The sequence below is a fragment of the Ammospiza caudacuta genome, chromosome 6 (assembly GCF_027887145.1).
Source record: "Ammospiza caudacuta isolate bAmmCau1 chromosome 6, bAmmCau1.pri, whole genome shotgun sequence".
Lineage (NCBI taxonomy): Eukaryota > Metazoa > Chordata > Aves > Passeriformes > Passerellidae > Ammospiza > Ammospiza caudacuta.
In genome coordinates this window covers 16,938,440-16,963,779 of record NC_080598.1, presented here as the reverse complement: position 1 = coordinate 16,963,779, position 25,340 = coordinate 16,938,440, and the positions used below count along the sequence as shown (strand labels likewise).

At 37.3% G+C, this 25,340-nt stretch overlaps 1 protein-coding gene across 1 annotated transcript in view; it reads left to right on the top strand.

Annotated features, from left to right (window-relative positions):
• The window catches only part of PLEKHA7 (pleckstrin homology domain containing A7), a 144,776-nt gene that overhangs the window by 100,795 nt on the left and 18,641 nt on the right, over positions 1-25,340 (top strand). Inside the window, exons 8-17 of the mRNA XM_058806362.1 lie at positions 4,847-5,025; positions 6,925-7,404; positions 12,705-13,221; positions 15,195-15,281; positions 17,512-17,565; positions 19,788-19,868; positions 21,767-21,835; positions 22,002-22,082; positions 22,935-23,084; positions 23,981-24,082. Of these exons, the coding sequence (XP_058662345.1) occupies positions 4,847-5,025; positions 6,925-7,404; positions 12,705-13,221; positions 15,195-15,281; positions 17,512-17,565; positions 19,788-19,868; positions 21,767-21,835; positions 22,002-22,082; positions 22,935-23,084; positions 23,981-24,082 (1,800 nt within the window). The remainder of the gene's footprint in view (positions 1-4,846; positions 5,026-6,924; positions 7,405-12,704; positions 13,222-15,194; positions 15,282-17,511; positions 17,566-19,787; positions 19,869-21,766; positions 21,836-22,001; positions 22,083-22,934; positions 23,085-23,980; positions 24,083-25,340) is intronic.

Below are 25,340 nucleotides of genomic sequence, written 5' to 3'. Positions count from 1 at the left end.
AGGGTCTATCTATATCTATTGATATTGATGGAAATAGGGTGTTGATAGCAAAAGAAAGTTTATGCTAGCAAACTCTGTAAAAAAAATGAACATTTCATGCTGTTTGTCAGGCCAGTTGTAACTCAGCTTTAGGTGTTTGATGATGGACTGCAGGCTGGATGCTGCAGTGTGATTTTATTCAGACCCAGCTCCAAGGGCAGCAGGAGGATTTTGTGCGGTTCCTGTGGCACAGACCCTGTCCAGCGCTGATGTTCAGTGGTCACAGAGCTGGCTGTGGGCTCCCCACAGCAGGAGCACCCCGTGCTGGCATCCATCACTCAGCAGCCATTGCCTTTATCTCCTCTCTTCAGAACACCTCCAGACCCAGAGCCCGGCTGGACATTGTGTCTCGCAGCGTAGCACAGCCAGAAATAGAACACACGAGCAGATTAAGCCCAAAATAAAGATAACACTTTTTTTGCATTAAAGACCTGAATGAGTGGAGTATGTGCTGTGGCATTTCTTACATTTAGCCTTCTCTTTACTGAGGTTGTTGTAAATCTTCTGTTACAACAGGATTGTCTCCCATTTGAAGTAGGAGTGAGTTTGGAAGCTAGGAAAACAGCAAAACTGGAAAAAATTCAACTCGTTTGTTTGCAAAACGAGAGGAAGGCAATTTGCGAAGCAAAATATATGGGTGCTTTTTGCATATGATTTGGTTAGAAGGAGGCTTGTGAAGCACATGCTCAGTAGGGTCTGTGTTGAACCCTGCAAAGTGTTAAAACGTGTGCTGTAGGTGTTCTCAAAATCCTTTTCCTTTCATCACCCTCTGAGGTCCAGCTTAAGTTCTTGTCTCTTTGGCTGTTTAACAATTACAGGCCTGCAGAACAGCCTGTAGGCTTTTGAAATCAATCAAACCCCTACTTTGAAATATATCAGTATGTGCATTTAATTTCTTTGGTTTAGAAACTGTGCTTTTAGGTCTCTATTTTGATACAATTTTTGAGTCTTGACTCTTTTTTGAGTCCTCTCTACGTGTGCCAAGCCAAGTGCTGTGACTAGCTCTAAGCCACTGTCACTAAGCTGTGTGTGAGCCTGGAACTCAGGGTCCTTACTGCATTTTTAGTTCAGCAGCTCGCATCCTAAAGATATTTAGTTAGTGTAATAGCTGCATTTTAAAAGAATAGTTTTTCATTGGTACCAATATGAGTGAGCACAAATTCATTGTTTAGATTTTAATGTGAAAAGGCTTGCAGAGCGTTACATATATAGCTGGAAATACTTGTGATTAACAGAGAAGTGACTATACTTTGCAGTAGCACAATAATTTTGGACAGGAATAGTATCAGTTTATGGAGGTTCATGTCCTCACAGTCTCTTTTGAAGCCTTGTTGTCCTCAAATAAGGAAAATTATTTTTAATTGGTCTTACTAATGGAAGTATTTGTTCATTGCTTAGACGACTGAGACCAGGACGAACTTCCTATCTGTTTCTTTGATCTTGGTGGTTTTCCTAAAAAAAAAAAAAAAAAAAAAAAAAAAAAAAAAAAAAAAAAAAAAAAAAAAAAAATTGCCGTAGTTTGTTCCTTTATGTTCTCTGAGTCAGTGTTGCTCCCTTAGGGGGCTCCCTTATTATTCTGGGTCTGGGGAGTCAGGAGAAGAAATGCCAAGGGTTGTAAATTTGAGAGATGCTGTTTGGGAATTTGGAAGAGGGGAGGGTTCAAGCTTCTAGAAATCCTCAAAAAGCTCAATATTATTTAAAGATGAAAGATGAGTTAGGGTGTAGTGGGCTGTTGTTGAGTTTGTAGCAAAGGCTCAGAGTATTATTTCAATTTTGCTCAGAAAAGGTTGTAAATATCAAAATTCAGGGGAAGAATTTTCTGTCCATTATAGGTCATTGACAGAACTAACTTGGCACGATTACAGTTATTAGAAAACTGTTCCTTTAGTTATCCCTTTGTTCTGTGAATGGTGGCTTTTCTCTCTTAGGTATTTTGAACAAGTGGAGGTGAACACAACAGCTGTAGGCATTAGTTACTTTTAGTACAGTCTGTTATTAAGTTTTTTTTTTGTTTGTTCGGTTTTTTTTTTTTTTAACATGAATTTTTAAATGATTTTAACTTGTTTAATTTTTTTTGTCCTTGTCTTGTTCTGTTGATATGCTCTTGGGGTTTGCTGTCCATTTCTCCTACTGTGCACTATGGGAGAGAGACTGCTTTTCTTCTCAGTCTATCCACATTAAGGCCTCTGAATGCATGAATAGGTACCAATATTATTTTTTCCCTGTTGTGTGTATGGCGTACATGTGAGCATGTGCTGTGTTCTAGGCTCTTTAGTATGCTCTAGCCATCATAATAGCTTTGGCTTTAAAAAAAATCCCAAACCCAAAAAGCCTGCTAGCTTCTGTCTGCCAGCAGGGACAGCTACAGGATGTTGGCACAAAGTGGCTTTCTTGCATTTAAAACACACTACTAATAAATAACTGAAAGAAATCTGAATTTTCCCTTAACCAGTGTTATATATTGTGAAATACAGGATATTGTGTTTGTTGGTAATGACACACCGTCTCCACTGTCCCTTCCGAAGCTGGGAATGTTTGTGGCTGTGAGAGCTTCAGTCTCTCAGGAGAGAGTCGTGCAGCACAGTTTGCATTTTGATACTGTTTTCACCTGCAGCCTCTTAGGCAGTGCTTGCAGCTGTGTGCACAGAGAAACCTAAAACACAAGTGGGTTATGTTGATCAGGGCATACAGGTCAATTAAGACGTCTGTTAAATCCATTTCTTGGTGTGCTATGCAGTCTCCGCAGATAGTTCACCAAAATTCTGGGTTTTTTAAGCAAATATAAAACCAGTTAATAGTTGTGTCATCTGCAGTGGGACATGCATAATCTGCTTTGCTGCAGGAACTGATTCACTTCTGAATTTTAACACCTTCTGTGGGATCAACCTGCTCTGTGGAGGAGCTCTGTAGTCATGAGGTCTCACAATAAAGTCACCCTTTTCCTTTATATCTGGAGCTGCCAGTTTTTGGTCTCTTCATACACTGGATGGTAACTGTAAATTAAAATGAATTAATGCTCCAAATCATATTTGCTTTGAGCATTCTTGTGTTCTGAAAATGGAGATAAAAAGACAACCCCCCAATAACACCAGAGAACCAGGGAAACATGAATAAAGTCCTTTGATTTCTAAATATGTGGTTGATCAGAGCTGTTGTTTAGTATGTGTAAGTCCTGTTTTCCTGTGTTCAGGGGAGCAGCTAATGGTGGGAATTGAGAAGAAACCACCTTGTATTCCCTTTTTGGCCAATGTTGTTGGGAAGTGCAGACTCTTCTGAGCAGGAGAGAGTCTTGACTTCTTTATGTAACCTCTTCCTTCTCCTCCTCCTTTTTCTAGCTGGCTGTTCTACTTCAGTCTCCGGTTTTCAAAACAAGCTCAGCCTTCCTTGCTTGAGGCACAGAAGGGAAAGGCCACGTTTCACACATTCAGGGGAACAGCCCGCCAGGGGAAGGGAGGAAATTTTGCACAGAACTTGCTTAAAAGCACTGTAATAGCAAGCACATATTTTGCTCTTTGGAGTTGTTGATACAAGTCTGTAAGGTCATGGTAATTTGGGAAATTCTTGGTAAACAACTGAAGTTATAATGTTTAGGAAGGGCTACACTGCATTAAATAGCCTGGGTTTTGTCAAGGCTATTGTATTTCTGAAGCCATCTATTATTGTCTCTACAATAATTTTTTAAAAATTTGACTTAGAATAACAAGGGGGAGAGGATATCATCAGTATAAAAAGACCAATTATTTAGGCAGGATTTACAGAGCACGTTTACCCTTTAGAAACAGATGTAGCCATATTAAAATTTTGATATAATTCTTTTTCTTCTTAAAAAAACCCATCTCAGCAGTGTTTAATGCTATTAGTTTTTGTGTGTGATAGCAGGCTTAGTTTTATAAAAATAAGTTTTAATTACTGATTTCATTTTAATATCATTACAAGAGCTTTCAAGCAGAGTATACCACCTTCAGTTTTTTGGCCAAGTAAAGAGATGCGAATCTCCCTGCTAATCTGAAGTATTGCAGGGCTTACATGTTTTTCTAATCTTTATACTATTGCTAATACAAATATGGATGAGATTTTATTAAATTCAACTAGCCTAGAGTTACAAAGGTATTCCATATTGAATCCATTTGAATATTGAATATATTTATAGAGAAATTGCCTGGTACCTCTGGTTTGCAGTGGAATTTCATGGAGAATTTTAGTGTGCAGAGATAATTGCCAGTATTTTATGTGCTGTGATAATTCCATCAGTATTACTAACTTTTATCAGTAAGTCTTGTGACTTTGCAGCTAATCCATGTTTCAAGTGCACGCTTTAACCAAAAGATCCTAACATGCATTGTAATCAATTCTTAAATTAGCAGTTTAATTGCTTAAAAGATAAGATTTTTGTCTATGTTTTGTCTGAATAAATTTCTTTATTAACTGAGTTGGGAAAATTGACTTGCCGATGCACATCTCATTGAGAATTTCTTAAATTTGTTCAGTATAGGGATTTCTTCAATTTGTTTAGTATAGTATTTGTGGCAAATGAAATATATCAATTAAAAGACAAAGAAAAGCTGAAATTTCCCACTGTAAAAATCAGAAGCACTGGATTTTCAGCTTAATAATGCCAGAAAGAGGCAGAAGAATTTCAGTAATACTCAGAGTGCCTTTTGAGTTTGGTGCCCTTATAGCCCATTGTGGCAGTGTGATAATTCACCCCAAATTCAAGAAGCAGTCAAGGAAAAGTTGTTTTGAAGTTAATTTTTGGGGGGAGAAAGGTGAAAGAGCTGTCTGACTTCTACTTCTTTTTTTCTTCCAGGCTGTTCACACAGGTATGAGGGCATATATTTATAACAAGAATTCTGTCATTGGCTCTCAGGCAGAGCACACAGGGATGAGGACGTACTACTTCAGTGCAGACACCCAGGAGGACATGAACGCCTGGATCCGGGCTATGAACCAGGCTGCTCTCATGCAGACACGCTCCTCACTGAAGAGGCAAGTTCCACTCAGAAGCTTTAAAAGAAAAATTAATATTTGACATTAAAAAAACCCTTACAATCTTACAAAAATTTCATATCTTCCATAAATTGCACCTGTGGTGGTATCTGACACTGCTGTTTGTAGATATGTACATAAAAGTCTTCCATTTTTAATGCTCTTTAATTTATTTCTCTTTATTTTAAATTTAATTTCTCTTTAATTATTTTTAATTTATTCTGTTGCAAAATAGCTCACTGGTATTAATTAAGGAAACCTGGTGTTCAGTATCTGTGTATGCATGCAAGTTGTGTGGCCACATTTAGTGACCAAGATTAATTTCTCTCTATAGGTGTAATAATTTAGGGAATTTCAGGTAAAAAGTTCCAGTTTCTGTGGGCAAATTCATACACCTGCCACAGCCAATTGGCTGCCTTTGGGGGAGAGAAGTAAAAGAGAAAGAAAAGAAATTTTATGAGTTGTTTCAAATGAGTGTTTTAGAATTAGGATTGAAGTGCTGTTAAGGGGAAAGAGAGTGCTAAAGACAGATAAATTATAAGTGCATAGAGTTAATGGATATCAACTAATTTATGCAGGTATGAACTGATAATGAACAAATTCAGCTGTGCCAAAATGTGCTTCCAGATTTTTTCCTTTTCTTTAAATTGATGTGGCCTTCTTGATGTTTTGGCTTTGGAATGTGATTGTTTCCCTTTTCCCTGCTCCTCCATGTGAAGGAGCGCTGCTGTGTGAGACAGCCCTGCTTCAGCCACTGTGGGCTGTGAGGGTTGAAATGTTATGGTGCATTTCTCTGAGTATCTCACGCTGCTTCCTTCTGGCCAGTCAAATATAATGAAGGGATCAGTGTCTCTTCCAGAGCTTTGCATTCAATATGATATTGTGCTAAGACTTTTTAGATTTAATTTAAATTTCAAGAAACAATCTGGTACCTCTATCTTTATCTTCTTTGTAAGGACAGGAATAATTGAAAGAAAAATTGGGGAAGTCTGGCACATTAGAAGTATTGATCCAATGTCCTTACTCCTAAGCAGACTATTCTTTTCTAATTAGACTGAATTGAAAAAATTATTGTCATGGCACTTACTCAAAATTTACTTTCCATAAACCTTTTAAGAAGCTGAACTTAGTTTCAGAGATGGGGTGCCGCCCTGAGATCAGTGAGAACCCATTGCATTTTGTGAGAACAAAAGTTGCTGACAAGGTTATTGTTATAAGGAGATGAAGAAAATTGCAAATGAAGTATGTTATATGTCAAAAGCGACTTGAAACTTTCAGAATCCTCAGACATTTTATAGTGTGTTCAAGTTGAATATCAAGATTTCTGATATTATTTAGGCTGTAAGGTAGTGAAGTCATGCAGTGTGCACTGCAGCATGGAGCAATTTTTTCTTCAGGAGTAGCTCCCCACTAGAAATTCCCTGGGCAATAGTAGTGACTTAAATGTGGGTATTGCCCTGTCCTCTTGGCCAGAAGTGACTAGTCCCTGAGGCATCTACAAAAATATGAAAGATTTTTTTTATATTTTGCCATGAGTAGCTGGCAGCTTAATTTCAGTTTTCTGGCTTTCAGTATTTCTTAGGACAGGGAGATTTTTTTATTTACAGCTTTTTTGTACATAATATTATGTTGAACGTACATTCAACTTCTATATAATACTAGTATTTTCAGTCATTTTTAGAGATGTATATAAGTAATTTCTGCTACCTTGACAGCACAATAAAGGTGACTTTTTTCTAACTGGGATAGCAATTGAGTTTTGCTGAGCATATTTATTGTAACCTGTCAAATTTATCACAGTCTGCAGACCGTGATTTTGTGGGTATCCTTTGTAAAAGAGACCACACCAACTTTTCTCAATTAAACAGTGTTTGTTACTGACTCCTGTTTTCTTTTCAGGGAAACTGAAAAAGTGGATCAGCAAGCTGTTCCCCAGGTCAATCATGTGGATGCCTGCAAAGAGTGTGTGAGGGCAGAGATGACAGACACAAAAGGAAGTTATCAGAAATCAGCTGAAATGCTGGGATACGATAAGCGGGAGGAGATGAGAAGAGAGAAGGAGGAGGAGGAGCGTTACATCCACAGGAAAGGAACTCTGGAAACCAAAAAGGGAAAGGCTAAGCATGCAGTGACTGAAGCTGATTCATTATTTCCAGACTTGAGGAATGCATCCTGGTCCCAAGTAGCTCAGCCAGCTGAGAAGAATGGAACTCTCCCTAGTTCACTGAGTGTGGGTGCTGGCCTGGTGGAGCAGAATGGCACTGGCTCATATAAAAGAGGGTTTGTTCCCAGAACAAATCCAGATAAGCAGTTTCAAAGGAAAAGTAACATGGCTCAAGTGGAGCACTGGGTAAAAGTCCAGAAAGGAGATACAAAAAGGTTAGTAACAGTCTTTAACTTTATGGCCAAGTGACATTTTCTTAAATTAAAGGAAAATGTGTGTTAGTAATACCTGTGGTGCAAATCTGAACAATATTTTACAGAGACAATATGTAAGAAGACTTACTTTTTCCTTCGATGCAGTATGGTATTTTTCAGGCATTTATCTCCTGGGAAAGCCAATATGGGATTTGCTAATCAAATCTCTTTAATATTGTCACAGTATTGCAAATAGAATAAGTGAGATTAGCATGCTATTTTATTTTCCTTCTTTTAATCACTGTGGATGCTTAAAACTTCTTAAAATTTGCTTAAATTTTGAAGAGCCAGAACATGAAATGCAACCCTCAATTACCTCTTATTCATGAACAATTACACAATGTAAGTTACAGGTAATTGTTTTCCACTTCAAGACATACAGATGATGTCCTTTTGAAACATTATGCTCATTACTTTCTTTCTTTCTTCTATTCCTGTTCCAAAGACACATTCACTGCTCTATGTCAGATCACTGCACTCAGAGTCACGACGTCTGTATCACATATTGAAAGTCTCCATATATTCATGTAATTAATGAAGACATCCTAGGATGGTCTCTGGGATTCTCTTTTCCATTTTCAGTCCCTGAAAATTGCATTAATAGTACCAATAGGCGAAATGCACACTGGAATGCTTTTGTAGTTTGAAAATCTCATAATTGTTTTGCTTTCAAAGTCAGATTAAGTACCAGTTGGAGAAATGAAGTGATGAATATGTCTGTCTGCTCAGAATGTCACATTGTGTCAAGTGGCAGGAAAAACAGTTGGGCTCGATGCTGCTTGTGAGGATTTGTCAAATATGCTTATTCTACTGAATTAGTGTTTTATAAATCTGCTCAAATCTAATTATAGTATAAACAAACAGGAGATATTGGCATGTGGTTTTTAGGATGGAGAAAACATTTTGGGAATTTAAAAAATTCTTTTTTAAGCTAATGTTTGTCAATTCAGAGACGTTCCAGTTTGTCAATTCCAGTAAGATGTTTAAGGCTTCCTAATTTTCTGTGGAAGTCCATTCTTCTACTCTTTTATTTTTGAAATTACCCTTGAAGAAGCTTTCTTACTTTTTTATATTATTTAATATTCTTTTGAACTGCTAGAGTCAATTAACTTCCATATTTTTTTACTTGGATGTCAATCAGGACTTCCCAAAAGAATGAGAGTTTAATGAAAAAATGTACTTGGTGCGTTAGTTCTTATTACACACATTGATTTCCCTGAAATAATACAGAAACCAATTGAACTAATGAGCTAATGCTTAAAAAGCTTCTGTTGATGTTTTTTACATCAGAAGTCCTGGCAGTGGCAGGATTGACTGATGACTAAATAAGTATGGTTTTTTTCCAAATTACTCTTTCCAGTAAGTTAACTTTAAGGGTGTGTATCAGGTGCAGTGTTAAGATAGTGCTGTTGCAGGTGCCAGGCTTTGTTCTAGAAGAAACCAGCTGGAGCTGCTAAGTATTCAGTGAAAATAAAGATATATGTATGTATGTATGTCTGTGTGTATCTATTTCTGGATATAGCTCTATATCTGCATATACATATCTCTAAAAATGGCTAAGTTGACCTTGTTTTCCTTGCCTTTTCCTGACAAATGCCATTATATTCTCTGCATTCAGGATAAATTGCATGTTACCTTCCCAAAGATTAACAGAGTCATCTTTTAAATGGCACCTTCTCTTAGCCTGCTGAGTTTCTGCAGTGTTGTTAAATGATGGATAGAAGTGGAATATTAGTTGTCAAATATCTTCCTGATTGCATGGTGTAGAAATTTAAGCTAGAGATGATAATTTGATTGGCATTTTGTTTTGATTTTAGAAGGTAGTAGTAGTAGAGCACTTAATTTTTTAAAGCTCCACGTTGATTGATATTCCAGCTGAAATGTTACAAATAGAGAACCTCTGAGGATTGAGAGGGCTGGGTAGTTCTTGAACACAGAATGAGTACAGTTTTTTATTTGTTTCCTGGCTCAGGTGTGTACAGAGGCAGTGCTTGCCAGCAAGTTGCTTATGACAAGAAAGAAACCTTTCAGCTAAAGGGTTCACACAAACACTGAGGTGGTTCATGTGACTGCTTGTAGGAATGGCACCTTTTATATAGATCTTCAGACCTTTCAAATAGATGTTTTACTTCCCTTTTTAATGAAGCACTCCCTTTGCTGAGTTGCAGATGTTAGCTGTCGCTTTGGGGACCCACCTCTCTTAGTGACCCCTCAGCTGCACTCCGGTGACATCCAGTGTAGCCACCCAATCCCACTCTGCTCTCAGCAGATGGGAATACCTGCTTTGGTAAGATTCATAACAGCCTTTCAGAGAGATCTCAAGAACTGTAAGAAGGTTTGAAAGGAGGCTTTCAGGAAGTTTTGGCTTTTAGTAATTAAAGGTCAAGGTCAGGACCATCAAATGGCAGCTGTTCAGAAATTGTTAAGTTTTGATCTGGTTCCAGTGCCCATATAAACTTAGTGCATAATTGTAAACAATTTGCTATTTCTAAGAGTTTACTTGCATTTTAGAAATATATAAATCCAGTTAAGCTTAATATTTCCTCACTAGATGCAGTCATGTTGAGATAGTTCCTTCCTTGCAAATGGTGTTAAAACCTTTCTTGTTATGCAGAACTTTCTGTTCCTTCCTGATTTGCTTAAGGAAGAAACATTACTTGTCTTTGTTAACTTCTGTGCATTCCCATGAATGGGCACAGTGTTTCTAATAATGTTGTTGACTTTTGAAGATCTTTCTTCTCTTTTTACAATATCTTCTATGTGATTGCTTCCCATTAAAGTCCCTGAAAGTTTTCATGGCCAATGGTCATATAATATGACATCAGGCCATTTATGCACTCTTTAATGTCTGCTTTCCTTTTTATGTTCTCTATACCTCATCATTCAAATGAGGGAGATTCTCAAAAACAGCTGCTTTTGCTCACTTTTAACCTCCAAGAAAGCAATAGTCCATTGTGGACTAATTTGAGTAATTTGGGACATGGTTCTTTACCTAGAAGTTCGTGTGTCGTCTCAGCCTATTTTTATATGATGCAAATGATCTCTCAAGCATCTCAAACCTTGTGTGGTAGAGATGCCACCAGCTTAAAGCCTGTCATCTCAGCTTGAGGTTTCTCCCTGCTTCAGATACTGAGAAAGCACAATGTGCCTGTATGTAGGCAGTTGCCTCCAAAGTTCAGCTCTGAATGTTACTTTCCTGCGCAATGTTATCCACATTCAATTTTGTTCTCTTTTTATAGCAGGCTGAAGTATTGCATGAAACTGGCTCATATCAGCTGCTCCACGTACTGCTTTCAAAATAACAGTTTTTAGTTCTTCTCAAAAAACCTCATCTTTTTCTAGAAGGAAGGCATGGCTCCCCTTGCCCCAACAAAACTTATGTTGTCTTTGTTTTGTTTTCAGGTTGGTTTTGCTCCTAAAGCTGCCAGCCCTGGTGGCTTCATTGACTGCCACCAATTCCAGCTGATCTCAGTATTCTGCCTTTTAATGTCCAGTTAGAAAATAATCACACACAGGTGGTTTGCAACATCTGATAGTTTGCTTAGGCCTTCATGAGATCTTCACTAAATTGGGGTATAGGAGTGGTCAAGTCCCCCTTCCCTGTTTTTCCACTGAGAAATCACCCAAGCAATCTGTCTTAGTTTCATGCCTGCCTCAGATGTCCTTTAGAGCATCATCTGCTCCAAGCATTCTTGATTCTTACTGCTATCTAGAGGAAATACATTTCTACCAACTTTCTACCACGTTTTCATGTGGAAAAAATTGGCAGTAAAGTACAGGACATTCCAAGTGCACATAATGCAATGAATTGGAGAATTAAAAGAGGTTCCATGACTGTATGCTGATCTTTGAATTGCCTGTGTTCATACTACCTGCCTGCTTTAACCTTCACTCTGAAATTCAAGGTACAACATCAAGATTTTGTGGTATGAGAGAGCAGAGCCTTCAGAGATTTGTAACCCTCCAGGCAGTGCAGCAATTATTCTACTTGCTGGCCTGAGGAATTTTGTATCCTCTTGAGATTATCCATATTTCAGGGTAGTCCAACAGTGTCAAATCCTGCAAGTAAAAAGGGATGGTGGCAGCTACTGAGCTGGTAGCTGGTAGCAATTCATTCCTCCTTGGTTCAGTTATTCTTGGATGCTGAACAAAGATGTTCTTTTCCATCCTGGCCTTTTTTCCACGGGGAATTCCTGCAATTTCCAAACCATGAGGTCTCCCTCTCACACAGAGTGGAACTTACTGAGTGAAGTGATGAAAAGATGCTTGGAGTTTTTCTTTGTGTGGTTTTGTGCTGGGTTCATTTTTTAAATTTTGTATTTTTTTGGTGTTGATGCTTTGTAGCAAGCCTAGCCAGAATTGTTTTCTCTTTGGAGATTCTGAATCAATCGGAAAATGAATCCAAGTACAAAACCCCCAGATATTTGATGGAAGAATCAGAAATTAGACAGGCAGGCTACAGAAGGATTTTGTCTTCAAAGGAGGAGAGGGAGCTAACTAGACTTTGTCAAAACTTTTGCCAATTCTGTCTTAACACTACGTGCTAAAATATCTAGTTTGTAGAACTTAAGTGTTTTATGGGTCCAGTACTAAAGCCAGGATGTAATACTTCTTTTTATATTCTAATTTGTCAATGACCTTTGTTGTAAAAAGTCTCTTGTTGCTCAAATCAGTAGAACCAGTAGCAATTTCACTACTTTTTCGTGAAAATAATCATACAGACCTGCAGACTTCAAGCAGTTTCTTATAATTCGCTTTGTTTTTACTTCATTCACCTGAACAAAAACTATCTGAGATATTCTGGGATTGGTGAGATTTCTTCTTGCTTTTAAAGATATTTATATTGGACATGCGTTTGTTTTCGTAAACTGCACCACCTAGTGGTGAGCACACTTTCTGTGAAGAGGAATATTTTAGTTTACAGACTCACTAGATAAACATGAAAATAATTCCATTCTTCATGTTCTTGACTTTCTTTTTAATTCAAGTACAAAATGCTGCCGTTCCTTAAGTTTGCTTCAAGTAGTTCATCCTAGGCTAAACACTAAATTAAAATCCTGTGTTTCTGCACTGTAGTGTTTGTGTGCAGGATAGATGACATTAATATTGCTTTGTTAATATTTCTGTAAATTCTCTTAAAATGTCTGTTATATGTCTTGTAGCTCCAATGGTTATGTCATTAGAGGTGTTTTATCAGTCACTTCCACTCATCGGTGTGTGCTAAAATTTACCATTTTCTTCCCTTTTTTTTTTTTCCCCAGCATCACTTCAGATCAGACTCTTACACGTCAGGGTCCCAATCCTCCTTTTCCTGAGAACTATCACACTTTGCCAAAGAATACCAGGCAGCCTTCAGGGAGCTCACCACCACCAAACCGCAATCTGCCGAGTGACTACAAATATGCGCAGGATCGCGTCAGCCACTTGAAGATGTCCCAGGAGGAGAGGAAAGCAAACAAGGATGGAACTGTTTGGCAGCTGTATGAGTGGCAGCAGAGGCAGCAGTTCAAACATGGCAGCCCCACGGCCCCACTTTATGCGGGTTCCTCAGACTTCATGGATCGTGCTAAGTCAAAAAGCTCGTTAGATGTTCCACGGTCGATCTCTGTTCCGCCCTCTCCGTCTGATATTCCTCCGCCTGGACCTCCAAAAAGCTTTCTCCCGCGGAGGCCACATACTCCTGCAGAAAGGCTCACGGTTAAACCATCTGATGAGAGACAGACTGTGGATGTTCCTCTAGCTGGATCTCCCAGGAAGATTCGGAATCGTGCTGTAAAGGTTGGTATCCGTTTAAGTGATTCCAAACCGGTCTACACGTGGTGTCACACATGGGGGGTTTATTCAGTTGTGGTTCATTGCATCCTTCCTTGTGTGTGAAAGATCATGGGAGTTGTAAAAGCTAATGCAAGGCATAATTTTCTCCTCAAGCACTTGGCATTCTGATCAGATTTAATAACTTTTGTTGGTTAGGAAAGGAAAATTGTTGCCACATCACATAGGTATGGAATAATTTTAATAAAAAGAGGAAGGCATATCTTATATGTATAAAGTATACAGATGGTAGTATTTCAATGTAGAGAGTATGAAGGCAAGAATATGAAACTCAGCGGGATGGAATCTTTCTTGATTATTTATTTTTGCTTGTAGCTTTGTGTTTGCTGTGCCTGCTTTCTCTACATGTTTTGCTATTATAGTTAGTCCTACAGTTGATTCTGGTTTTAGTTATGGTAAAATTCATAGTATTACATATAATAATATTTTAGGTCTATTGCAGAGTCTTTATCAGTGGGCTAATCAAATTCAAATAGTGTTGGTCTGAAGCTTCACCTTTCTGAGTAGTTTCAGTATGAGGGTTTTTTCTAGATACTTTTGTACCCTCTTTCCTATGGGTTTCCTTGTTCAGTACTCTAAATGCGCTCCTTGCGTAAGGAATTTGGGGAAATTTGTGTTGAGTCAATGAAGGATTGATTTGTCTTGGTAGACTTGGAATAATTGGTATTGAAATCCTCTGTATTCACTTAAATCTCCAACCTCAGCCATGGGCTCTGATAAGGGAAGGTATTTGCAAAGGGAGAGACTTGTAAATCCAGATACCCGGTGTGGGTTTAGGACCATGACTTTAGGCTGCAGCTTCATGCACAGTTTAGATTTTTTTCAGTGTGTATGTGGTGTAGCTGTTGGGTGTCTTTCAGCATTTATAGATTTATAATATTCTGTCAGAGGGTGAAATAGTCTAGTCATTTGCAGAACTGGACATTAATATTTTTAATTCCTGATTATATTATACCACACATTGGTTTCTCCACGAGTAAGCTGAAGGAGCATTACATCCTTACAAAGGCATGTACAGCAGTCTTTTCCTTTCCTGTGCAATGGAACTGCAGAAATTTTAAACTCTTTTCATGGCATCTTGGCTTTACCAGTATTGGGAAACACGGTTTCTCATCGTGAAAACTTCTCTGTGGAACTTCTGAGAAAGTTTGTAGAGAAAAATGTTCATGTTTTTCTATGCATCATTCTACATTTAAATGTGTCTGCATTAATCTGTGATACTGCACGCTCCCTGTACTGGTTTATTACATTCCATCCAGTTGCACTTAAAAAAAAGCCCAACAAGGCAGATGAGGCAAATTCAGTGAAATTCAGAGATGGGAATAAAAATAACTGGGACATTAATTTTGTCTTTAAGAACCCATAGAACTTTGGCTTTAAGAGAAAGATGACAGAATGAGTGTGCAGTAGGGTTTCTTATTCTAAGCAGAAAGGGGCAGATCAAAGATGATTATTAAAAAAACCTCCTTGATATTGATGGAAGCCATTGCCACAAGGTGTCAGTCATGTCAGTAGCTTCATGTTCCCTGGCTAAAAGAGAGCATTCACAGTTGTTACTTTGTGCAGTACAAGCCTGCTGTGGGAAGACATCATCCAACCAAACCTTTTTCTGGGAGACATTGTGTTGGGGGGGGAACTTGATGAACTTGGTAAAGGTTTTCTGAAAGCTGCATTGCATGTTCTCCTGAAGCATCTCATGCTGCCACAATCCACTTCTCTGCCCAGCATCACAGGTGCTGAATTTGTATTTGTTCATTTATAAGTTTTTAATCATCGAAGGATCGGGCTGGCCAGTGTGCGTTACCCTGTTCTAAGCATGCCACGAATTCAAATAGAAAACCTGTGGCAGAGCTGCAGGGTGAATTTGCCACAGCTGGCACTTGGCACAACCCTTACCTTGTGGCTGTGGATCCTTGCAGAGCTCCACCCACCTGGACCGGCGCTCCATGCCTGCCATGGGCTACATGACACACACGGTGAGCGCGCCCAGCCTGCACGGCAAGTCGGTAAGTGCAGAGCATGGCTCCAATCTGTCCTCCCACTACTGCAGCCAGGTTTTGAAATCCATAGTCTTTAATCTTAACTTTAGCAGTTAAAGCATACATAACTCGAGTGAGAACTTAATCTTAACCCAGTAAAGCCTATAGGATTTTTGCCTTTATCTGCAACGTGAGCAGGGGTGAGCTTTCTGTTATTACAGGATTCAAGTTTTATTATGTTTGTTTGACCAAATGCAGAGTTAATTAAATAATTGCTTAATCATGTCAAGTAACTGCTTTCTGGGCACTGAGGTGAAAAATGTAATTATAGTTCCTCTCCCTGAAGACTGCTAATTTCCTCTTTACAATGTGTCTAAATACCTGCAGCCTGAAGAGCTAACATTGCTTCTCATTCGATTAAGGAGACATCAGGCTAAGTTGGCTAGTATAAGAAATTACACAATCGCTCAGTTACTGCAGCACTTGCCAACTAATTCCACCTATCAGGTCAGCTGCTGCGTGGCTCATCTGTGACATTTTGTGACTCTGCAAATGCTTCATTAGTGGCATGCTTGAGTCTGTGCTTCCTTGCCCATTCTTTGGTATTCTACAGTGCCCAGGTCGTTTGCGGTTTTTCTTTGCTTACTGTATTTGCTATAAGAGATGAGCATTTTTAAGTTACAGGTCGCCAGTGCATCTGTTTCAAAGTGTCTACTTCCTTTTTATACTGTGTACTTATACTATTTCTGAAAATGCTGCATCTTCAGAAATGTGGGTTGAAATATTATGTATAAGTTCATTCTAAAGCAAAACCATTTCTTTGTGCTGCTGTCATGGTGGGGTTGGCTCCCTGTGCCACGTGCTGCATCACCTGCAAATTGAAATGCATCAGCCAGTCTGTTCATTCATATGAGCTTGTAACTGTGTCAGTTCTGCAGGTGAACATTGGCTCATAAAAGCTCAGGAGCGTCTTGGACCATCTGCGGTGCTCTTGATTGCACTGGTGTTGTGAAACGTGTAAATGTGAACTCAAACAGAGATGTACTCAGAGAGCTCTCCAGTTCCTGTTAGAGCCTCAAAAATGGAGCCACCTGGGAATAAAATCTGGTGACTCTTCTTGGAATTGGTGAAGGCTTTGGCCCAAAACTAAAGTGATTTTTTGGAACTGAAGAAGTTTCATTTCCTGATTACCTCACCTACAGAACAATTGCACTAAATGGGTGGTAATAACAGGGATTTCTCCTAAAATGGGCAGACTTTCTAGTCAAGTCCTCAGCCAGTCTTACAAGCTGATCTGACAAGAATTGTAAGTGAACACCTCTAAAGAAATACAAGTGTGATCTATTGATTTTATGGCATAAAGGGTTTTTCTTTTCTTTTTCTAACTACACATTCTCATTGGCTCAAAACTTGAGAAAAGGTATAGTTGTGTTTTTCTTTTATTCTGAAGTTAATTGCACCCAGGATATGAAATGCTGACAAAATAGCATTTCCTAAAATTCTAGGAAGTTTTGGGCATTTTGGCTAACTACAAGTAGCACATTTGCAACAGTTAAACTTTATTTTGTATTGCAAATATCCTCTCTCAACAGAGGAGAAATAACTTTGTTATGACTTCTGTGCATGTTTTCATTGAAGGGACTGTAATAAAGATGTTGCTAGATGAGTGTAACTATAAGATTAAGCTGATAGCAATCACAGGTGAGGCAATGAAAAATAAGGATCAACTTTACTGCTGTTACTTGAAAGACAAAATGGATTGTCTAATCATATGAATGAGATATTTTTCAGAATTTTATTCCCAAAACTTATTTTATACTTTCCCTGAATAAAGGAATTAATATCCTAAAATGCATGTAAATTGTGATCAAAAGTATTCTAGTGATATATGATGTCTGTCATTCAGTCACACCACTGTAACTTTTTCAGTGAAGGGCTAGTCAGTGCAAATTCATCTTGAAAGCTTTTGAAGATGATTGTTTCAGGTAGTTCTGTATCCTATTAGAGGTGGAAACAAAAATCTAGGTGTTTGGAGGGCGGTAATGAGGCAGTAATACTCTTGGGAAATACTTTGCCCATTTTTTAGCTGTAAGTAGCAATATGCTGGTGGAGCAAATGTGCTTTTTTTATGTGCTCCTAGTCTGTTATTTTGTTCTCTCTTCCATGTTTTCTTGTATATAGCAAGTCCAACTATTCTGAAATGGTTCCAAACATTCAAATATATTGCACTGTTTTTTCCCTATGTACTTGCCTGAAGGCGGATGACACTTACATCCAGTTGAAAAAGGATCTGGAGTATTTGGATTTAAAGGTAAGATTTTTAGATGAGTCTACTTAATTTTTTATCTTTTTTTCAACCCAGTTGTCTTTTTTGCATTGTGTTTGTACCTGCAGATTTTAAAGCAACTTTCTAGACTGAGATGGAAACTGTCTTTTGTTTGTGCTTAGAGTATTGAGTGTGTTTTTAGTAGTGACTATACAATTAAAGTGAAAACTCAGAAAATGTGGTTGCTTTAAGAACAATTTTTGTTCCTGGTGCTGAGATGGATGATATGTGGGTTTAGGGAAATCAGAGAAAAAACAGATTGAAAGTGTTTCTCTGCTGTAGCATTAGTACCAGTATGAAGTCAACACCTCTAAGTTAAAACTCGTGTTCTTTAATCCAGCTTTTCCCCTTTAAATCACCTTAGACTGACTTTTCCATTATTTGTATAATGTACCATATGTTGTTGTGAAAATGTGATTAATTAGCACTCTCATTGTTTTCATGTTATTTCAGCTGAAAGATTTCAAATGCACCCATTCATCCATCCATCCATAGAGAGAATCTGATCAAGTAATGTTAGGAGGTATTGCTTTTTGAAAAAGAATTCACTATTATACTGAGGGTCCTATCATCTGTCTAAATGACTTCTGTGTCTGGTACACTTGATGGTTGGCAATTTGAAAGCAAATCTAGAATTCTTAATATCAGGTTTTGAAGGGAAAAAAAAAAAAAAACCCAGCAAAAAGATATAATTGTTTTGCTTAGCAAAACAGTTTGCCACTTTCTGTGGGATGTAGGATGTCTTGCCATATATAAATCACGTGGTGTTTTCCTGAAAATGAAGGTGAAAGGAAATTTGATACCTTGTTGTCTGTCTGGTTTGCATGTACAGAGCTCACTAATGCCATGGGGTGTTGCCTGTGAGCTGAATGCACCTATGAGGATGTGTATTTCAATCTTGTCTGATGTTTAAATTCCTGAATATATAACCAAATATATACATGGAAAATATTACTATACAACCATATATGTATTTAGCATATAGTATAGGTGGTGTATATGTAGTCTAAATGATCAAATATGTAAACTGTTGGAGTCATTAATATACAAATTTAAAATTGGTTGGACACATTTCATTTTAAGCCTTGTCCTTGGTTTGTCCATGGCTTTGACAGATGTAATTGCAGCCCAAGCCATCAGATGAATTTTATGACAAATTACAATTTTATAAGTCCTACAAGGTGAGAAATTATTAATAATCACAGTCCTTTTTCCATTATAAAACACAAAAATTTTCATAGTTGAAGTGACCACAAGTCAAGCTTCTGAAAATGTGATGTGCTTAGCAAAATTCTAGGGGGGTGGTTCTTAACTTTTTGGTGGATTCTGTCCAGATTAATTTGTTGCAGTCTGGAGCACGAGGAGATATTTGGACTCTTAGAGCTCTTTGTGCCTTCCTACTGCTTGTAGCACCTAACAAAAGCAGCCAGAAAGAAAAATTAGAAGGGGGCACCTGATACTTCTGTGCAAAGAAACTTTCAATGCCAGCTGTTTTCCTTCTGAAAATCGTGACACTCAAAATGTCAAATGTATTTCCAAATGAGTGATGTAAATTTTCAAAATGGGCATTTCTTAATAACCTTCTTTCAGTCGTGGTCCAAAAATGTAAAATTTCAGGTCAGGCTGCTGAGAGATTAAAGAGCCCATGTGAGACTGGAGAAGGTGTCCCGGTGTTGGTTACATTTGTGCTTTGCCACTAAATGTAGCAATGCTTCGATTTGTGATACAAGGGAAAAACAGTGCTCTGCATGAAAGGAAGCAAAGGATACAGATTTTAGTAACAGCAAATTCCCAGGTCATGTATGTAATATCTTGCATTTAAGACACTGGAAATTTAGATAGAAGGCCAATTAGTTCAGGTATCTCTTTTGACTACACTGGGCTTTGAGTTAGACCCATCCTGGTTAAACATTTCAATTAGGACTGAACATTTTGGAACTGGAGTTAAACCTTTGGTTTTTTTTTTTTTTTTTTTTTTTTTTTTTTTTTTTTTTTTACTAAATCCATTATTTCTGGAGATCTTTCTTAGAGGTTTTGAAATAGAACTTTTCAGTGTGGAATTGTGGTTGAGCAATTAACTGCAGAGTGCTTAGGTGTGACCTGGGAGTGTGTGATCACTGCTGCTCGTGGAGTTTTGAGTTCTGAGGTTTGGGGGTTTAAATCTTGCCATCTGCAACAAGCTATGACTAAACTTTTGTTTGAAACAGATAGAAAATAATGGACCTCTGATCAACATGATATACAAAGTGCTAAAGAACTCAGCACAAGGGTTACTATCCAGTATACATGTAAGACTGCTTGCATTGAAATGTGCTCATCCCATCGCTTTCTCAAGTAGCAGTCAGTGTTCTGGCTTTTACAGGTGTCTTTTGGTGCACAGTAGTGCTTTCTGTAAGATTTTATTTTTACTTCTTTATTTTTCCCCTCTCTTTTGGAGTCTGTATGCGAAATTATGGCTGACCTCAGTGTTTGGTTTCATTTTATCATGTTTTGGAAATGAATGTGTCAAGTAGTGACTCCTGTGTGGAATTTGGAAAATGTGAAAGCATGCTTAATCCTCATTATGTTGTCATGTTCTCTGCTTGATAGTTAACAAATTCCTTACAGTTCTGATTAAGTAATTGAAAGTATCCCCAGATTCTGTAGATGTGTTTTTATGTTAATTCTGTTGCTTTGAAAAAAGCTTTTGCATTGCCTTAGCTTGCAGGTAATTAAATATGCAGAATTATTACTTTTGATATGCTGGTATTTTATGTTTATATTTAATTAATTGTTACAATTATCTATATGATTTAGCATTTAAATAATTTCATTAATAATTTTGAATAATGCTTTCTTTTTCTATATAACATGTAATTGTTGAAAAAAAAATCAAAAAATTGAAAGCTTCTAGAGGCAATAAATACTATTGATTTTGGTGATGCAGAAGTAATATTTTACCGCTCAAAAGTAAATGAGAAGTCTTTAAACGGAGTCTGCCACTGGAGGAGAGAAGATGAGATTTACCTCACTTAGGGTAAAATTTAATTGCTTTTAAAAAGCTAACATGATCCTGTAGATGACTCTTAGGTTAATAAGTAAAATATGTACCTTCAAGTCTAGAGATTGCCAGTAGGTAAAAAAGCAAACTGCCTCTTTATACCCCTCTTACCTCACTAAAAACAGCCAACAAATTCAGCTTTTGTATCAAAATCTCTCCTCTTATATTACTGAAGACAATGTTGAGGTGAATTTTTCTTCTTAAACTTTTGCCTGTATATGAATAAGAATATGCTGTATATGAATACTACTAATCGCCAACTGGTCCTGTGCTAAGACAGTATTTGCTCTAATGAATCTTTAAAAGTGTTCCAAAGAGGTGATATTAAATCATTAGATTTTAAGGCTTTTAAAAAATGTGTTATTTATGAACTTTATTATATTGCTCTTTTCTTAACCTCATCTATTCACAAAGAGGGTCCTCTGTAGGCAGTGGAAATAATAAACATTTCTACAGACACAGACATGCCTTAATTTTTAAGGTTGATGTGAAGGTTGGAAGTAAAATTGAGTATTGTTTTGGTACTGGTTCTAAAACTGTTTTGTGAGAAGATAGTCTCACCAGAAATGGAATATGAAACCAGTGATTTATGGAATGAGAGATTTGGTACATGACAGCCATGTCAAAGTAGATTAATTACATTTAATTCCACTATAGCATTTCTGTAGCAGTCTGTCTTTAGTAAAATCCACCCCGTGCTGAGGAAGATACTGTCCTTTGTAGAATGAAACACTTGCCAAAAGTTGTATTTTTAGTCATTCATGAATGCTGCTATTGTTGCAACCATGCATTTAAATGAACGATTCCATTCCTTTGGCTTCAAGAAGGCTATTAGAGTAGAACTGCTAAAACTACTAGATCTTGCAGGAAAAGGACTTTTGTAACCAGAGACAGGTGGGATTATGCTGTTTTGTACAGGAATCCAAGCTGCTGGAAGAATTACTAAATAGCTTAATGTAACTAGTAAACCCTTTTGTTAACACTTCTCAAAAACTAAAGCCAGATTTCAAAATACTTGTATATCCTTTTTTTTTTCTTTCTTAATAAAAGTGAATATTTAACAAAAGCTTTCTTTTCACTGCAGAAGCATCATTAGGTTTTAGTTTGCTACAAATTTCTTACATTTTGAAAATCTGTTCCTCTTAGGTGACAGGACGTGACACATTGAAAGAAAGAAGTGCAAAACCTGTCAAAGTTGCAGAAAGTGATATTGATGTAAGTATCAAACACCACTTCAGCACCTCTTGCACTGATTTGTCTATTGCTTTTGTACAGTTACATGATCATTATTATGCATCTTGGGGTGAAATATTACAAGCGGACACTTTTCTGCTTGGTTTTTAAAATCTAACCATATGTGTGTGTATGATTTCATTTCCAGGTGAAACTGAGTGTTTTCTGTGAGCAGGACAGAATTCTGCAGGACTTGGAGGACAAAATAAGAGCCCTTAAGGAAAATAAAGTAAGTAGGTTAAACAGGGCTTAGTAAAATAAAATAAAAGCTTTCATCTAATCCTAAAATACAAAATATGAAATTGTAAACAAAAATTTGAATTAATGAATGATGATTGCACTGTATTGTGTATATACTTCTATGATAACAAGAAGTGGGTTTTATTTCAGGATTGACTACCCATTCTGAGAAAACATGTTTTTGAAAGTGAATGTTTTAAACCCATCTGCTTCACTTCCTGTGAGCTATAGCTGTCAATAAACTGAGGTGGTTATAAAAATAATAATAATAAAAAAAAAAATGCATATATCCTGAAATGAAAGTGCTGTTCAGGTAGATCCTGTGGAAGAGCTACTGTGCAAAATTAATTCTGTGTTATTTACTCCTGACTAAATGAATTGGGCCTGTTTCATGTTTTAGACAATATTTTAAACCCTCACATGCCTGTTTCACCCACAGCAGTGAAGGAGAACGTGTCCTTAAACAAACAGCTCATGCTGGGCTGTGGTAGGGCTGTCATAGTTCTGTACTGCTTAAGGGAATTCTTCTGAAACTGTAAATTACACTTTTGTACTGAGGGTAAACAGAAGAATTCCCCTCCCACTGCTTTGTGTTTTCAACGGTTTTGGCTGCTTAATAGGAAGATTTAATAGAAAATATCAGATAATTTAGGATACAATAGGTAATTAAGGCCCTTGCAGTTTTTGTTTTCATGTGAATCTCCAAAACAGGGGGCCAATCTTAACCTCTCTTGGTTTGTAGGGAAGACTTGGGGCATGGAAAACACCTTTCATATTCCTGCAAGTGGGTGCATAAATTTCCATGTAAATGTTGTGGACTTACTGCTGTCTTCTTTGTTAGGATCAGCTGGAGTCTGTTTTGGAGGTTTTGCACAGGCAGATGGATCAGTACAAAGATCAACCACAACATGCAGAAAAAATATCTTACCAGCAGAGACTTTTGCAAGAGGACCTTATACATATTCGGGCTGAAATATCCAAAGTTTCAACGGTACGTGTGTTTGGTTGCTTCAAGAAAAAACAGAATTAAAATCCCAGTTAGACTAAAACTGTGTTTGTCATTGGATAGGGGAGTTAAGACCTGTTCTGAACAGCTTTGGTTAGGGTACAGGATACTAAACCATACAAAATTAAACAATCTCTCCAGCTTTGCTTTTCAATGCCTGCCTGTCATGCCCCCAAACCAAACAAAAACCCCTAAACTTTTCAATGTATTTATGTGTTAAGTGTGGGTTTAAATTGCAGATCTTTCAGCTAGTCCTTTGAAAATATAAATGTGATTCCAGGATGTTTTTCATGGTAAAAGGAGTTGGGAAAATGTTGATATTTCAGTAAAAATTTACCATTCATATTATAACTTAGTAAAATTCAAATGTAATTTAATGTTTTTTCACTGTATTATTACTGCCTCTTTATGAATGAGGCTAGCTCTTTGTAAGACAGTTTCTAAAATTGCATGAGCACCTTCCCTGTAGTAAGGTCTGATCACTAAAATGACAGTATTATTTAAATGTATCTAGTCAGTTTGTGTCTGTAGAAAATGTATGACTTCCACAGTCAGCATGTAAAATGTATTTGTGGGAATAAACAGCAAGTCACTGGAAAAAGGGCTGTACTGGTGCAGGGATTCTGTTACATGCCAGTTTGGCTTTGTGTCAGGAAGCTGGCCAGAGGTTTTTAACTACAGGCTCTTGACTTGATCGTGCAAGCTATGAAGGGTTTTCAGGTGTATCATCAAGTCTCAGCAACAATGTAGACTGAAATGGATTCTTTACTTCTTTTTGTGATAGAACAACAGTAACTTCAAAACTCTTTGGGGCTCAATTAGAGGATGGAGAAAGTAGTTTTGAAGTTAGCACTGTATTAGAGTATTCCTTCTGTTAACAGGAGATGGAAAATGCCTGGAATGAGTATCTGAAATTAGAGAAGGATGTGAGCCAGCTGAAAAAAGCCTTACAGGAGCAGATGAGCAGTTCATTGGTATCTCAGGTGAGTCCGGTTCCAGACACTGCAAACACTTGGAGGATGGTTTAGTCTGAACTTCAAGTTACCATTTCATAAGAGAAATATTCTCTGCCATTTTTGCAGTGTGTTCAGCTGTCATGTAATTTGGTTTGCAGAGTTCAGGCACTGTGGGATGTGAGTGTGCAATGAGAAAACCACTGCATTGTCTTGCAGCACATGCAGTACTGCCATAGTTTCTCATAAGTTGTCTATGCAAATTTGTCATTATTTTATTACGTGTTTATTAAATGCTGACATCTTGACATTGATAACCTATTCAATTTATAAGACTGTGCAGGACTTCTTAGCCTTCCATTTATTTGATCTGACATTGTTGGCTTCTTTATCCATTTTTAAGAGCATCAGTCACTGGTTGTTATTGTCATTACTTGTTCTTTGTCATGTTCTTCTATTTATGGAAGATTTATCTCTGCAGATTGTTTTGTGAAGTGGAATAAGTGTTTAACAGCCATCAGTAATTGAAAGGCATCTCAGTTTTAAATCAATTATTCAGTTTCAAATTTTAAAAAGAAGATTTGTTTGAAGCTCAGTTGTTTTCTTTGCTGAAATGGATGTGGAATACCAGATTATTTCTACATACCTGCTTACAGCTGATGACTTTATTCTCAGGGAATACTGGATAATTTTTCCTTTGTGTGAGCTGAACACAAGGAACCCAGTTAATATAATGCATTTTCCTCAAATCTTAGTCTACTTTTCCAAATATCCTGGACCAAAAGAGCTCACTAGTTAAATTTGTAGCTTGTTTGCATTACGTATCTGATCAGATATAATTTGAAGCCTGTTTATTTTCACTATTAGTGAATAAATGTTAGTATCAAAGCAAGAGTTGTAAAACCTTTTTTGATTGCATCAATCATCAAAGTACATTTTCATCTACTTTTCATTTTGGGGTGTGGGAAGTGATTCAGTTTCTGGAGTCAGAATATGTAATTGAGCTCAGCTGTAGAGTATCTTTTAAAGAAAAAATCCTGGGGGAATATCAGAATAAAATGGTCCTTGTATGAAATTACTCAGTTTAACAAAGGCAAATTACGCCTTTAAACAAAATACGCCTTTTTAGACTACTTTGAGATAAAATTTCCAGTTAGGTGTTAAACAAGCTTAAAATACTGCATGTGTGGCATGGGATTCACCAATACATATGGAAGGGAGTGTGGTTTGCACAGAAAAAATGTTAATTCAGTTTGATTATCATCTCGTATCACATAAGTGATTAATT